This window comes from Apteryx mantelli, chromosome 2, assembly GCF_036417845.1.
Source record: "Apteryx mantelli isolate bAptMan1 chromosome 2, bAptMan1.hap1, whole genome shotgun sequence".
NCBI lineage: Eukaryota > Metazoa > Chordata > Aves > Apterygiformes > Apterygidae > Apteryx > Apteryx mantelli.
The window spans coordinates 101,613,463-101,630,573 of NC_089979.1; the positions used below are offsets into that span (position 1 = coordinate 101,613,463).

The 17,111-nt window shown below is 43.8% G+C and overlaps 1 protein-coding gene across 1 annotated transcript in view; it reads right to left on the minus strand.

Annotated features, from left to right (window-relative positions):
* FHOD3 (formin homology 2 domain containing 3) overlaps positions 1–17,111 on the minus strand; it is a 119,558-nt gene that overhangs the window by 45,217 nt on the left and 57,230 nt on the right. The window contains exons 7-8 of the mRNA XM_067292172.1: positions 13,704–13,862; positions 4,361–4,543 (exon numbers count right to left, since the gene is read on the minus strand). Coding sequence (XP_067148273.1) covers positions 4,361–4,543; positions 13,704–13,862 — 342 coding nt within the window. The remainder of the gene's footprint in view (positions 1–4,360; positions 4,544–13,703; positions 13,863–17,111) is intronic.

The following is a 17,111-nucleotide window of genomic DNA, read 5'->3' on the forward strand; positions in this document are numbered from 1 at the left end:
CCCTTGGTGAAGCCATGCTGACTACTCCTGATCACCTTCTTGTCCTCCACATGCTTGGAGATGGCTTCCAGGATGAGCTGCTCCATCACCTTTCCAGGGATGGAGGTGAGGCTGACTGGCCTGTAGTTGCCTGGGTCCTCCTTCTTGCCCTTTTTGAAGACTGGGGTGACATTGGCTTTCTTCCAGTCCTCAGGCACCTCTCCTGATCACCATGATCTTTCAAAGATGTTTGCGTGGCCTTGCCATGACATCAGCCAGCTCCCTCAGCACTCGTGGGTGCATCCCATCAGGGCCCATGGATTTGTGGGTGTCAAGTTTGCTTAAATGGTCTCTAACCCACTCCTCCTCCACCAAGGGAGAGTCTTCCTCTCTCCAGACTTTCTCTCTTGCCTCCAGGATCTGGGGCTCCTGAGGGCTGGCCTGAGCAGTAAAGACTGAAGCAAAGAAGGCATTCAGTAGCTCTGCCTTCTCTGTATCCTTCGTCAACAGGGCACCCACCCCATTCAGCAAAGGGCCCACATTTTCCCTAGTCTTCCTCTTGCTGCTGATGTATTTGAAGAAGCCCTTCTTGTTGTCCTTGACATCTCTCGCCAGATTTAATTCCAAACGGGCCTTAGCCTTCCTTGTCACATCCCTGCATACTCTGACAACGTTCCTATATTCCTCCCAAGTGGCCTGTCCCCTTTTCCACTTTCTGTATACTTCCTCCTTCTGGCTGAGTTCTGCCAGGAGCTCCTTGCTCATCCACGCAGGTCTCCTGCCTCCTTTGCTTGACTTCCTACTCATAGGGATGCACCGCTCTTGAGCCTGGAGGAGGTGATGTTTGAATATTAACCAGCTCTCTTGAACACCCCTTCCTTCTAGGGCCCTAACCCATGGGATTCCTCTAAGTAGGTCCCTGAAGAGACCAAAGTTTGCTCTCCTGAAGTCCAGGGTTGCGATCCTACTTGGTGCCCTGCTGCCTCCTCGCAGGATCCTGAACTCCACCATCTCATGGTCACTGCAGCCAAGGCTGCCCCCAACCTTCACATCTTCCACCAGTCCTTCTTTGTTTGTTAGTACGAGGTCCAGCAGCACACCTCTCCTTGTTGGCTCCTCCACCACCTGTGTCAAGAAGTTGTCACCAATGCTCTGCAGGAACTTCCAGGACTGTTTGTGCCTAGCTGTGTTGTCTTTCCAGCAGATATCGGGGTGGTTGAAGTCCCCCATGAGAACCAGGGCCTGGGATCGTGAGGCTACTTCCAGCTGTCTGTAGAAGGCCTCATCGACTTCCTCTTCCTGATCAGGTGGCCTGTAGTAAACACCCACAACAGTGTCACCCATGCTAGCCTGCCCTTTCATCCTTACCCATAAGCTCTCGACTCGCTCTTCATCCACCCCTAGGCACAGCTCCATACATTCCAGTTGCTCTCTCACATAAAGAGCAACTCCACCACCTCGCTTTCCTGGCCTGTCTTTCCTAAAAAGCACGTAGCCATCCATGACAGCACTCCAGTCATGTGAGCTATCCCACCATGTCTCTGTAATGACAATAAGATCATGGCCCTGCGACCGCACACATATCTCTAGTTCTTCCTGTTTGTTCCCCATGCTGCGTGCATTGGTGTACAGGCATTTCAGGGAGGTGATCGAGCATGCAGGTTTCCCAGGAGGGGTAAAAGAGGGTCCTCCATAGCCACATCCCATGCGCACTTCCCTGGCTGCATTCACCTGTTGGAGGCAACCTGACTTGAGCAGTCTTTTGCCAACTACCCTGGCACTATAACTCTCCCCTTCCCCCATCTTTCCTAGTTTAAAGCCCTCCTTACCAGGTTGGCCAACCTGTTGGCAAAGACCCACGTGCCCCGCCTCGTGAGGTGGATCCCATCTCTTGCCATCAGTTGTCGATCTTCAAACAGGGTCCCATGGTCATAGAAACCAAAACCCTGTTGCCAACACCAGCAGCGCAGCCAGTCGTTAACCTGGAAAGTCCGTCTCCTCCTCCTCTCATCCATCCCCCTCACTGGCAGGATTGAGGAGAAGATGACCTGGGCTCCCAGACCCTTGACCACCATCCCCAGAGCTCTGAAATCCTGCTTGATGGTCTCCAGTTTGCCCTTGGTGTCATTGGCGCCCACATGGAAGAGCAGCAGTGGGTAATAGTCCGAAGAATGGACGAGCCTAGGCAGTCTTTGCATGACATCTCTCACACGAGCCCCCGGCAGGCCACAAACCTCTCTAGACAAGAGGTCAGGTCGACAGATAGGTGCCTCCGTCCCCTGTAGCAGAGAGTCCCCCACAACAATCACCCGCCGCTTTTTCCGGGCGTTCCGGCAGGGCACAGGGTCTGTTGTCCCAGGTACTTCCCTGGCAGCCATGCCCATCTCCTCCTCATCCTGGAGGGCACTAAACCTGTTCTTCAGCTTCAGGTCTTCGGGAGGAGTAGGAGCCTTTCTCCTCCCACGAGCAGTGACCAGTTTCCAGCCTTCTTCTACGATGTTATGATGTACCGTTTCACACGGCACAGAGCCCTCCAGCAACTCCACTGCTGTGGGGGGTTGGGACTCCCGAAGCTGCACAGTCTCCGAGAATACCCTGTCTATCTCTTGCTCTGCTTCTCGGATGCTGCGCAGCCTACTGACCTCCTCCCGTAACTCCCTTACCTGACCACACAGCTCGTCAACAGCAGCACACCTCCTGCAGGAGAGCTGACTGCCAGCCCAGGCCTCCCGGAGAGGCCCCAAGCACTCCCTGCAGCCTGAGACCTGTAGAGCCGCATCTACTGTCAGAGGGTCGGTCTGCATCGCAGCCTCTGACACAGCAACTCCAACAGCCACTGGGGAACGCGCTGTGCAGCGTGTCACGACCATATTTGAGGAAGCGTACACCAAGGGATCAGAAACGAAGGTACCTTCGCGCATCCCTTCGCGCGCCCTTCTGCGCAAACTGCTGCCTCTGTTAGCTGCGCTCTGGGAGCTGCGCTCTAGGCCTGGCTCTTATATAGGCCTCTCCCTAGCACTGGCTAAGAGGGTGCTTGACCACCCTAATCAAGGGCCACTGGGATCAAAGGCCCCAACTCCCTCTGGTCAGGGGCAACCCAGAGAGCTCGTTAGCAGCAGCCACTCCTAGCTAGAGCTTTTCCCACGAGAAGTCAAGGCCTCCTGCAGTTGTCCTTGCCTAGCTTCCCCTTTCCTGTTCACAGCAATCACCTTCTAGGTCCTCGGGGGTCCTCAGGAAGCCCACAACTTCCAACAAGATCCTCAAGTTCTAGTCAGAGCCCAACCACTGCTGCGCAAACTGCTGCGTCTGTTTGCTGCCTCTGTTAGCTGCGCTCTAGGCCTGGCTCTTATATAGGCCTCTCCCTAGCACTGACTCACAGGGTGCTTGACCGCCCTAATCAAGGGCCACTGGGATCAAAGGCCCCAACTCCCTCTGGTCAGGGGCAACCCAGAGAGCTCGTTAGCAGCAGCCACTCCTAGCTAGAGCTTTTCCCACGAGCTTTTCCCAGGAGAAGTCAAGGCCTCCTGCAGTTGTCCTTGCCTAGCTTCCCCTTTCCTGTTCACAGCAATCACCTTCTAGGTCCTCGGGGGTCCTCAGGAAGCCCACAACTTCCAACAAGATCCTCAAGTTCTAGTCAGAGCCCAACCACTGCTGCGCAAACTGCTGCGTCTGTTTGCTGCCTCTGTTAGCTGCGCTCTGAATGCAACAGAAGTCCAGCCAGAGGAAGATACCTTGCACTGAGATTCCTGAAAGAGCCTGCAAAAGTCAGTAAGCAACTGAAATCACCCAGACAGTTTAATTCTGCTTCACCTATCCACCAAAATTATATGCTATCGTTCTGAAATTTTTGTATGTGATTCATCATATACGACACAACTTGATTACAGTGTTCTTTGAATAAATGCCATCTATAAAAAAGGTGGTGACAATTGTCTAACTGAACTGAACACTCCTGAAGGATGCTCTTTTAACTTTCAAAGAGGTTATAAACAAAAGTAACATTCATGGATGCTGTTTTCCTTAGTCCAGATAGACTTAAGATCACTCCTCTCTTTTCATGATGTAAGGCCGAAACCTGTAGTCCTCCCTCAATCTATCCAGGGATAAATTCTTACCAATTTTAAATAATACATTTCCTGAATAACAACATCTGGAGATGTGGTAAGGATTTGGCCTTCTTCTTTGTCCAACATCATTACTGCATAATTAAAGGAAGGAAGATGTAACCTCTAATTTTCTTTTTCAGAAGGAATAGATTATGAAGGAACATTCTCGCTGTTTCCTGTTGGTCACCACAAAACATATGCTCATATAATAACAAAGACTGAGAAAGCTTTAGTAAAGACTTGAAATCGTCTCTACCTCTCCATGCCTGTCTTACCTTTTCCACTATCTCGTAGTCCATTTTGAAAGCCCAGAGCTGGAGCCTGGCGGAGAGCTCACTGATAGAGGAGAGGGTAAGGAGGAACTGCTCCGCGCTGCCCAGGGGGACGTCTGGGTTGGCCATCTGGGCCTCCTGGATTTTCTGTTTCTCCTCCTCAGTTGGGATCATGGTCAGAATTTTCTAGAAAGGAGGACAAAAGGTGTTAACGGAGAGGGACATACCTGATGGTGAGACACGTGGGACTGGAAGACCCAGAAGGGCAGGAGATGATGGTACAGAGACATTTAGGGGGTAAGTCTTCTAGCAGTGCACTTCTCCACTGAAGGCTTTGCCTTGACTTCATCTGAGCTCGTTTTACACCCTGGTGACTTCTTAGGAAAGGTAAAAGCCCTCAGTCATGGACAGGAAAGTTAGGATAGCACCTTAACCAAGCACATTCAGCACAAAGGCACTGCACAAAAAAACAAAGCAAGTCCGATTATCTTGAACATCTGCAGTTTGTTAAAATGTATATCATCTATATGTATAAAAATACATTTTTATTTATGCATACGCAGCACATATGATTAATCACAGCGTCAAACACTGAAGGAAGATAGGGAGAATGGTTAGGACTGGTTTCCTCAGCTTTCATGCCCTTAAATCAAAACTGGCCACCCTTCTGCAAATTACAGATGGACTGAGGGTGGGAGAAGGAGTGAAATTTTGTAGCCTGTGATTTACAGCAGGTCAGAATAGATATTAAGATCCCTTTCGGCCTTAACATCTATGAATCCTTCAGTGCACTCGTGGGTATACAGAAGTAACTTGAGGCCCATTTGCAGCTGGAGGGATGTTTTTTGCAGCATAACTTGACATCGTCAGTAAGCGAAGTGGCACACTGCTTTTTGGAGGGAAGCCTGGAGGAGGAGGAAACACTGGTCCCCAGAGAGGGTGGAGGGCAATAGTTATACCTACCATGTGATGCAGCAATTGCTCCTGGCCCTTGCTGTTCTCACCATTTATTGCTTTCTGTTCAGTTTGTTTTGCTTTTTTAATTAAACATGGTAACTATTTCAGCATATTTGGTCACTTCTAAATATTTCACCTGAATTGAAGACAATTTCCCAAGGAACACTCACTGAATTTAAAGCTAAGTTATGCATTGTGTAGCATATGGACTTCTTCCTCTTTTTGTTTGACAGGTTTAAAATATTGACGAAAAAGGATCTCAATATTTTCATTTTTTGCTGTCAGTATTGCTCAAAACATTTATATTTTACTTTTAATTCTTGGATTTTACATGCTTGTTTGCATGTGGCAGCTTTTCTTCTAGTTCCTCTCAAAGGAACTGCTTCTTAATGAGTTTTTAACATACTAAATTCATTTTAAAATGAAAAAGAAAACCAAAACAACATAAGTGCATCAGATAAGTTGAGATCTTTACCCTGCTGATCAATACCTCATTAAAACAAAGCATTAGATTTACAACAAAACCTATGTTTATTCATCTGAAAAACAATATGTTTTTTTTTTTTTTTGCAGCCTTTTATAATGATAGAGGCTGTTTTGGAGAGAAGGAGAGAAGAATTAAAACCCAGCCAAAGAGCTATCAGCCCTGCCAATCCAAACTAGAGTCTGTTCCAGCACTGGACACAGCCAATTCATCAAAGTAGCACAACTGCCCCCTTCCGGTACTGATAATTCATCCGGCTGGTTGTACAGTGTTGCAGCTAAGTGTGGAGAATAAGGAATTCTTCCCTGGCCACTTGGGTGGAGAACAAGGGTTAAGCAAGCAAATAATGTTTGCTTTGTTGAACTGGGACTCATCTGATTTCAGCAACAGCATTTGTCTTGCTGTCCTTTTTCATATGCAGAGTTCCATAAACATAAAGAAAGAAGCATTTCTTTCTGTTAATGCTGGTTAGGCACTACGCCTTTCAGTTTAACAGAAAAATCTCCTTGCTTGGACTGTGCATAACAATAAGATATCTTCATTTTCACCTATGACCAAAGGAAACAGTGTGGAAGTCTGTGAGCTTCTACTTTAATGAGGAACATAAGCTTACAATCTATTCATATCCTAAGAAAAAAAAGAAGAGAAGGAAAATCCCTCAATACACTTCAGTACTTTTCCTTCCCATGTTAATGGCTGTTTGGAAAATGTGGAGGGTCATGACAGGGTTAAGTTGGAGAAAAGTTGCATGCCATGGGAAAAGGGGAACTGGGGAAACTGTTGCTAGCTCAAACAAAGAAGAGTCTCAACAGGAGCAAGCATACCCAAGGACACCGGTGCAGCTGGGAATGATACATCCTGAGAAAGTACAGATAAACCAGCAAAAGCCAGTGGGAACCAAGGTTAAGAACAAGACAGCTAGGAAGCAAGTAGCAAAGTACAAGGCATGATCGCTGCGTGCGTGATCGGTGTAATGATTGGCTACCTGTGACATAATCTGCATGATGACTGGCTTAGCAAAGTGTATCTGTAAAACTGCTGAAGCGGCTAACTTCTTAGTATAAATATGCTCGGATACAAACAATAAAGGTCTCAGGACGCAAACCCTCCTGAGTCCGTGCTTTAATCCGCCACAGGAAAATATTCTGATGTACATCTACTCAGACTGGTGGCATATGTTGACTGATTTTGAGATGTGCTATCCATCCACCCACAGATGCTGAAATCTGTAACTTGGGTCATACCTAGCATCAAATTAGAGATTTTAAGTAGCTGCTTCAAAGCACTTCTCAGTGTTTAACCAAAACTCTTATTAAAAAGTTCAGCAACAAAAGAGAGGCTGAGTCATAAATCCATACGAAGAGGTATTTGGAAGAGAAACCTTAGAAGCTAGGCCTTCCAGTGCCTATTCCTCTCCTAAACAGTAACAAGAAGCCAGCACTCCTTCAAGTGAGCCAGGGCAGCTTGAAAACAGGATCATATGAACATCCATACATGGAGAGTTCAGCAGTAGCCATGTGATGGATGTGAAAATGTTTCTGATGCATTTTTGAAGGCTAACACTTTAGCAGTATTCTCAGATGCCTCCTACAAATAACTAGGGCTTTTGGCAGCTACCCAGGGATCCCACAAGTATTTTTGTGGTGGTGCAGGGCCTTTACTCTGGAGATTTTGCACTGCTTTTGTGCATTTTAAAGAGGGCAATGAAACAGTAAGCTTTACTTCCAAAGGGACTCTCCTCCTCCTTGAGCTTTATGTAAACAACACAAGCCAGATGGAGCTGACAAAAAGTATCTGAGTCCAAGTACCGCAAATCTGCTGTGCTGCTGAGCTGGGTACTATAGGATGTGAAAAGGGGAATGACAAGCCAAAGAGCCTTTACTTGCAGTGCCAGCTCTCAAAGATCACCCCTGCTGCTGAAGTGCTGCTGCCTTGATAGGATCAAGGCTGTTGCTGACATGCTGGCAGATCTCATGCCATCCAGAGTGCAACTGCCTCCCTAACAACAGCTTATTCACCAGTGCTTTTATCTGCTCGAGCAAGTCATTGTTATCCTGCTGATCATCAGGCTCTTCGTGTGCTCCTGAGCAAGTAATAAAATGCTCCTATTTTTGATTTTCACTCTATGATTAATTTGAACCATTTGTTCAGTGCTGAAAATTGATGAGTCTACCATCTGCCAGTATATTTATTATTTTATTATTTTTTTTACACATTGCTAACAGCAAAATCAGATAAAAATGCAGCAGGGCAGAAGGTAACTGGCACTTGACATGACCATTAAATCATAAATAGCTTTGAACCTAATCATTAGCTCATAATGCTGTCCACATTATGGCATTCTTCAGGTAAAGCAGAGAAGAACGGGTTATTAACAACCCCTATGCTGATATCCTCCTTGCTAATAGAGTGACACAACACCATGTGATATACATATTTCATTTCCATGTATTCTCACACAATCATTTAGGCGAGAGAATAAAATTGAAGGAAAAACAGTGCAGAAGTCTTCATGGAGAAAAATCAATTATTTTGGGTCATCTCATTTACATGTGATCATAGATCCTAAATGTTTTGCTCCTGCACTTTAAAAAATACCCCTAAATTTCTGCCTTTCCTTTGTTCCCTCTCCCTCCTTTTCTTTTTGGACACTTTGGCCACTTGCTTGAACTTTCAGTCAAGAGATACAACATCAACCTGTCACTTCCCTGGACTCAGCTATCCTGACATCTAGTTTCCAAAAATTTCTAAGAGGAATGCTTTAACAAGGTTCACAGAGCAAAATTCATAGGAAACTTGGGCTTAATTTTAGGCACACAAGCTGTCCCTGAAAGACTCAGGAAGAGGCTAGGTACCTCAGAGAGGGATTGACAGCAGCCAGCACAGGGAGAAGCAGGTACCTGCACTAACCAGCAAGGCAGATGGGTGAGCAATCACTCTCCATCTGCCAGAGGGGTCACAGGCCTAAATGTGGGATGCAAGGAAAAAACTTAACCAGAGACTATTAATAGCCTGGAACCTCTCCATAAATCAGGTACTCACACTACCTCTTTTGGGAGATAATGGGACATCTCAGTGATGATGAGCTTGCTGGGGTGGCTTTTATATTTTATTTCTGTTGGTTTTGTTGGGAGAACAGAACTTAAAGAAAAATTGGGAAACTAAATACCTGGCTGTATTGGGTCCTAAGTTTTCTGTGGCTCAAGGCCTACAAATTCATAAGCTATATATTCAAATACACATTAGTGGATACTTCATCTGATGTTTGATAGGCCTCAGCAGAAGATTCAGATCCAAAAATGGCTTTCACACTTTGGCTTCTCAGATACCCATTAATGAGACACATTGACGGTTTGTATTACCTGCAAAAACTCTAACAAAACAAAAGAATAGGAAGCTCAGGACTTCACAGTACATGAGGTCACCTGCACTAATTTTCTTTGAACTCTTCCAAAATGATCCAGTTCTGAAAAGGGACTATATTTCAAATACCTTATAATGAGCTCTGTAAATCAGAAACTGACAGCTATTGCTTCATTCAGATTGCTCCACTTCTTCAACTCTCTACCAAAATGCAAGAACATGCAACTGCTGTTCAGAGAAACCATGGATGATGTCTTGGTTTTCTGCAGGGAGTAAAAGGGTAGCTTTTTTCTTTAAATAAAGTCTGAAACTTGCTAGGACTGATACACTGACAGAAAATGTAGAGCCAACACAGCATTCATTGTTTGAGTCAATTATCTCTTCTGTCTACATTGTGAAAAAGCTGTTCTTTTCAGGCCAAGCTAGCTAGCATAATTTGAAACATCCCATCACACTTCTGCAATGTATTAGATAATCAGTTTGGAAACTACAGTTAACAGTGTACCATGGCAACCATCAGAACATAAGCTTAAATACCTTCATCATATCTGAAAATTGAATTAGGGGGTTTTGTTTATAAGTGTCACCATTGGCCTTTCTAACACCAGGCTCTCATTCCTTGTCCCTTTTTACAGCTCAGGGGTACCTAACCACTTCAAACACATAGGCTTTAAAGTACTTACCATGCTTGGCTAGCATACCTGGAGAGTTTTTTCATCTCAGATAGTCTTCCTAAAAGCTACACCCACCGATGCAATGCAATATTGTGTACCATCACAAAGCAACATCATAAAGCAAAAAGCAGCCCATCTTAATCTCCTTACAGTATTACCCCAATTTTACTCAACTAAATTAATAATACTCTTGGGTATAATTCAATTTCAATCTGCATTCCCTTACTGAGTAGCATTCTACGGAGGGATCCACTCATTTCCTTTACTGAAGACAAGCAGCAAAGACTGTTCTAGTGGACTCTATTCTGTCCATTGCCCATGATACACTTCATTAAAATTACATGCCAGGATTTTAAGCTTGGCTTTTTTGCTTAACTCACAGAAAGCCCTCATCCATGCTAAGTAAGCAGTTCTTTGTTCTACAATGAGTTCCCAGTTGTTTGAACACAGTGAATGCCAAGCTTTCAAAGAAAGGAAAATACAACCACTTTGGCAAACGCAAGGTGGCAAAAACTTCTTAGCTGGATTGATGCATGCTTGCAAACACAGATTGTGCTCTTCTTTGAAAGCATGGTTCTAACAGTGCATGTTCTGTAATCTAAACTGGCTACATCTGCCATTCTAACACCAAGCCCCCATTCATTGCCCCTTTTCACAGCTCAGGGCTACCTAACCACTCCAAACTCAAGGGCTAAAAATACTTAACATCCTTAGCTCTAGAGGACTCTAAAATACCTGGAGAGTTTTTCTCCTATCTCAGTTACATATTTTAAGTTAAAAAGCAAAGAATGAATTAGTAAGAGCCCTTCAAAGTCAAAAGCAAAGCAGCATTCAGCAGAATTTAGGACAGTAGTGTAGGGCTTACTGGGTCAACATGAACTTCATGATGAGTTGGGCTATTGCAGATGCGTAGACTACATCCCACCACATCAATGTCTTGTTATCAGTGCTACTGTCAATGCTACTTTAGTCCGCTGTCCTTAAAAGGCTCCATTTTAAGATACTGTTTGACCTGAACTTGTCCACCAAGAAGAAGAACTGAAGTCACACACATGCACTAATGTGACAGTGAAGATGTTCTTTAGCAAAGGACTCACGGACAGGGCAAAGGAAGGCTCAGGTAACTTTACACACACCCCCGTTGGTGAGCTGCTCCCTATTGGTTTCCCTAAAAGCTGAAGATGATCCAACCAGTCTTGCCTAAGTTATAACTTCTCTGAAATTTTAGCACTGAATGTAAGGTTCTCACTGCAGCATATTGCCTCTCTTCCACTGCGCTTCTCACACCTCTCTTTTCTGCTTAGTAGCCATGATATCTCTTCTAGATGATATCTCTGCAGATAGGTTTTTGAGTATGCAGTCATGCAGGTTTTTAATTAAACAAACTGTATAATTTTTTCCACACCAGTTCTGTTTCATTCAACCCACAGATTAGCTATAAAGTGTACACTATAGCAAATATTTTGCTTTATTCTCTGCAGTTTTTATATAAATGAAGCTGATGCATACACTCTTACTGCTTCTTTAATCATCACTACAATTATTTCCTATTATTTAGGAAATATAGTTACAGACCAGGAAACTTTCTAAAAATTCCAGAACAAAAAGACAGCCCCAGTCCCCTTCAACATAACCCTAAGGCTAAAGCCAACGAATACATGGATACAGTGGGGAAGAGCAAAAGCAAACAGTAAGTCTATCTATACCATAGATGAAAAGGGCAGCACAAAAAATTGCCTGAGGCAGGGCCCTGCTGAAAACAGCGGGACCCATGATGACACGATGCGGCGCCTCTTTGTGCAACTCTTGGCCAAGTCTGCATAGCCCAATCCAGCCCTCCATTAGGTGCAAAAGTCTGTCTGGCTCTGTAACAATGTGCTCTGAGAAAAATCTGTAAATTGGCACTTGGGGAAGGGAATCAGAATGCAATGCAAGGTTTAACCTGATGAGCAGTAAATAAACATGAAACTATATATTGAGAAAAAATTTGCTTTTTCTCAGTGAAAACAATCCTTCCCAACCAATGAAGGCTTCATTCCACAAGGTGCGAAGTACTTGGGCTCTGATCCATCTACCTTTTTCTCTCGTTTTTAAATACCCGAATGATCACATCAGGATTACTCACATCCTGAGCTTCAAGATGTGAACACAGAATTCAGAAATCCTATTATTGTGACCACTGGACAAGTATATCAGCAGTGTATTATTTCCTGGCTTCTGAACTCTTCAGTGTGAAAGCTTCCTGCATTTATCATATGTATACTTTAAATGAAATTATGGGGTTCTGGCAGCTAATGGAAAGGCCACCCAAAGGAGGGTTGTGGTGGTACAAGGCTCTCACAACTGTGGACACCACAGGTGGTTGGCACATGGACAGTGCAGCTACAAATGTTGGTGGCACTGGAAAGGGTAGGCTGTCCAGAGCAGCTGAACTTCTCTTCAGTGCACCAGGGAAGGCAACAATTCAAAGGAGATGATACATGCAAGATAATGAAGATGTTTCCTTCTCTATCAGTCACTGTACATTGGGCTCTCCATGGAGAGGCTGTCTACTGCACTGTGGTCTAACTGGCAGTCTGCAAGAGTTGGACTTGACGCAGGGGGTGTGCCTTTGCAACCTTTGAAAGCTTACTACGGCAACCTGCAATGGTGGCCACATAAATGCCAGCAGGAAACTCAAGGTTACCATAGTTGCCTCAAATACGGAAATCTGACCTACTGGATAGAAAAAGAGCAGCATGTGTTGATCTACAAAGTTACTTTTTCAGTCTGATGCAGAATATGTTATGTATGTATATAGCAAATAAGTAATACATCTTTGGGAAAAAAATATAATCTAGTAGGGATAAATCAGGCCTTGCCTTCTAGCTAAAACAATCTTTTGCCTTTAAGTATTTCTTTTGCATGTAACTGTTGGCAGCTCAACTGCCATACTAGCCAGCTTTTCTCATTTTCTTCTGTAGTCAGCGTAGGAAAGGTGGAGAGGGGGAAATCACGAAACACTGCGCCAAACCACTGAATCACTGAAAGGTGACTGTGAATCAATACTGGACCTATGCAGTTAAACACTGGTAGAGATTTGTAACTGTGCAGATTACACTTACTAGATGATACAGGCTTATTCAAAACTCATTTGAAATCAATACAACCACAATGAAAAAGAACAGAGGAGCAGCAGGCTTCTTTTACACTTCATAGAAGAAAAAGTTTTGATAAAAAATAGTAACAAACAGAGCTCATCTTGGATCTTGGTAAGAATATCTGCAAAGTGAAACATGTAATGGTAAAAATTACATCATCTGTAATCTTTATACTAACTGCTTTACTTCAAACAACAGTAACACCGAACTACCATTCTGAGGAGAACTAGTCACTGTATTTGTTTTCCATTAGATATACCATCAAGTTCAACAGCTAGCTGGACATAAACTTTATTAAACCCTGTACCAGTTGCGTCAGCTCTAGAAACTCCCTGCCTGTGCTTTGGTGCTGTGTGAGTATGTGGGCACAGGCAGAACTTGACCTACAGTTAGAATTTTAATAACTCTAATAAAAGTAAAAGGAAACTGCACTTTGGAGGAATACACAGTACGCTGAAAACCTCAATAGGAATTGACACCACTGCTATTCAAACTTGTATACTAACAAATTAGCACAGAAATCCACGTTTACTGAGCATTTCCAACCTCAGGTGAATGCTGCACACTGAGTGCACTGCACCGATTTGACAAGTTTCATACCTCAGCAATGATGAATACATCACCTCTTCCCTCTTCCACGAAAAGTCTGGCCCATATCATATGCAAAATTTGAAAAAAAATGAAATGCTGAAAATTCAGAGTTGAAGGCATTGACTACTCCTTCTTACCTCTATTCCTTCCTTGTTTAAGGCATATTCGTCAAAGTTCAAAATAGCAGTCTTGATAGTCCGTGGAGGGGGCAACACTGTCAAGCCAATATTAATAGCATTGCTTCGTTTTGAGTCCAATACAATGATCTCCTGCCGTTTCCCATCTGCAGCAGTTTTCTTGATAAACAAGAGAAGAACAAGAAAATTACTTCTCCAGTCTGTTTTATAAAGTTATTCCTTTCATTAAGGCCTTTCCCTACACAAGGGTGCTAACACTGAATATAAATCTAGTTCATTTACAGTTATCAAAGAAAGCAGAATTCTTCACCACAGACCCCAAACATCCTTGCTGGCGTCAACATGAGCTGCCAGGATTTAAGCAGAGAGCTGAAATTAGTCTCTGGTCATGTGCAAGGGTAAAGGATAAAGCCTGAGGATAAAGCATATCACGCATGTGTTACTGCGAGTCCTGGGAATATCGAAGTTTGGGTCAAGAGTCAGTCTGAAAAAAGCCTGGTGCTGTCACCATAGGGGCAAGAGGAGGTGTTGCATTGCCAGGCACTGCTGGAGCTAGCCACAGTGGTGTGCAGAGCACAGTCTGGCAGGGAGAACAGCAGGATGGCAGAACAGCTCCAGATCTCGGTTCCCAGTAGGCTGCACGACCCCACACAGGCCAGTTCACCTCTTTCCCTCATCACCTAGTTGGGAAATGGGCAGAGTAATTTTGACCTACCTACGAGGGCTCTCCCGTGCTGGCCACCTACCTGGGGTCGCTGGCACAGGAGCTCTGCAGACCCTCCTGGAGAGGCTGCTCTCTGGCTGCTGAAGGAAGGGTGTTCTCCTACCACTTTTTGCTCATGGTATTTTAGTCAAGCCCGTCACAGGTGCAGAATAACTTTAACCCACCTACTTTTTTTGCATTCTTTGAGACTGGACATAATCTTTAGGTCCTTCCTCCAGTAAAAACAACAGCATAAATAATAACAAAAGTGCAAAGAACTAACAACATATGCTTTAAATTTTATTCTAGAAAAGCAACAAGAAATGTCTTCCTCTCCTTCCACATTCTTAGGTGCTAAAATGCATACCAGTTAGGCAAGGTGATTTACAAAGCATTTATATGGCATATATACAGTGCTGAATGTATTTTTTACTTTTACTTTAGAGCATGCCTTTTATTCTCTCAATGCACTGTGCTAGAAGGTGTCTCTTTGGGAACTAAACATGTTATAACCCATGCAGCTGAAAGAGGACTCTGCTCTGCATATACTGGAGGGCAGAAGGAGAAGGAGAGAGAAGATGAGAGTGTACGATGGAATCCAGCTGCAAATGTGACTTTTTTCCCCCTCTCTTTCCATATATATGAACTTTAGAAACATGTTGTTTTCTTTTTTTCTCTTCTTCGTCCAACCACAGAAACAGGCGAAGGGGTGCTGACAAACATAGGGAAAAGGCCAACACACTTATACAGGCAAGCGTGTACATGGTTTGTTATCCTCAAACCTATGTTTCAGTACAGCACAGGCAGCAGGGATGTGACCGTGGCCTCCCCGCAGAGCCTGTTGCTGGGATCGGGGTTAGTGGCTCTTGCAGCAGCAGCCTCAGCACAGATGCACCTCACAGAGGTGGAGAGGGACTGAAGTGTCCCAGTTCCCACACTGCTGTGTGGCAGCCCATACAGCTGTGCAGCACACAGAATTATCCCCACTAAGGGCAGCAGCAGTGTATCTTGCATCTCTTGTGGATTTGGGGGAAGCTCAGGAGCAGACTCTCACTGCTGGAGTCTCAAACAGTGTGCGGGACTACTTCTCAGACCATGAAGCTTTGCTCTGCCACTTCCTTTGGGTCCCTGCCACAGCTACCGTTGAATCAAAAACAACCCTACTGCCAGGTCTACATACTGCTTCTATGTTGGAAGACCTATCTCGATTAATAGATATGATGGTTTTTATCAAAGTACCTCTAGCTGCGAGTCAGCCCAGAATACAAATGCAGTTATACCACTATAGAGATGCCTTCTCCTGGCATAATTCAGTTCTCTGCCTGACCAGGAATTGGCATACTGACCAGTATTAACAGGGCTGCACAGCATGTGTGGCATTGTAACACTTTCATCGCATGGATATGATTAATATCAAATGATACAACTTCTGTATGTAGATGAGACTGAAATCAAATGCAGGAGCTGGGCACTTCCACACACGCATAATCTTTGAAAGTAACAAGAAGTTTCGGGTTTTTTTTTTAATTAATTTAAAAAGAAACAACTCTTGTCTTGCAGTAAACAGGATAAATTTTAGGAGACCAAAAATGACATTCATTCTCAATTTTTATACCTCTGCTCTGTCAAAATAGCTTTCTTCTTGGCACCTTCAAAAGCATCCCTGAACCCTTCTTGAACTTTCCCTTCTCTGAGTAACAGATTCTTCTTTTTATCTGGGAGCTAACTGAAGGATCTGAGATACAGCCTTTCCTTTAAAGCAGTCATTTTTACTTCCAGGGCCATTAATCATTTTTTCAGGACCACAGTTAGTGGCCAAGACCACATAAAAACAAGCGGGGTTCACCAGAGACCACTTCCTCTTGAGTCTCTATCACACTAAGCCTTTTTTAAACCACCACTTTTTACCTTGTACTTCACAGCACAGATTTACACAGCTCCAAAGAATTTATGCAGAAGGGAAAAGGCTCAGGGAAAGGAGTTAAATTTAGGCTTCCCATATACGGTATGGCTAAGTAAGCCTCAGCTCCGTAGCTCTGTTTTTAGGTTCCTAAGTTTGACAAAAGAGACATATTCATTTGAGGGACGTACGATGCTAACCACTGGGTTGACTGCGACTACAACAGTGCTCTCTCTCCTTTGCAAGGGGTTATGAAAGACAGATGAGTTGTAGATGGGATGTAAGCACATATGTATTTTCTAGAGCTATATCTGCACATTGGGTAAAAACATTTGGGGTAACTAACTCTTTTGAAAAATGGGGTCAGAAGAGATTTTAAATCTGGGGAAGAAGGCTGAGACACAAAGAAATCCTTTCCAAATGAACAAAATGATGACGAAAAGAGAAAGATTTTACTACTTTGAACTTTATTACCCTACCATTAGGAAAATAATTCATTTTTTTCCTGCAATGAAATTGCACATGTGTAAGTGTCTGGCTATTAAAAGAAAGTACAACTATTAACTTCTATTATAATCCTAGGTGACCTCAAGCTGTTTTTTATTAGCTCATTAACAGAAAATGACTTCAGATGGTTGAAGGAAGAGTGCACTCAATTCCATATATTGATGTGTCAATATATAGCATACACTCTTATGTGCTGAATATTATATGATTAAATATGAATATAAAATTAAAATAAATTCAAAATACAAATATGTCAGGTGATATAATTTGTGGGAAACTATCATTCCTACAATGTATT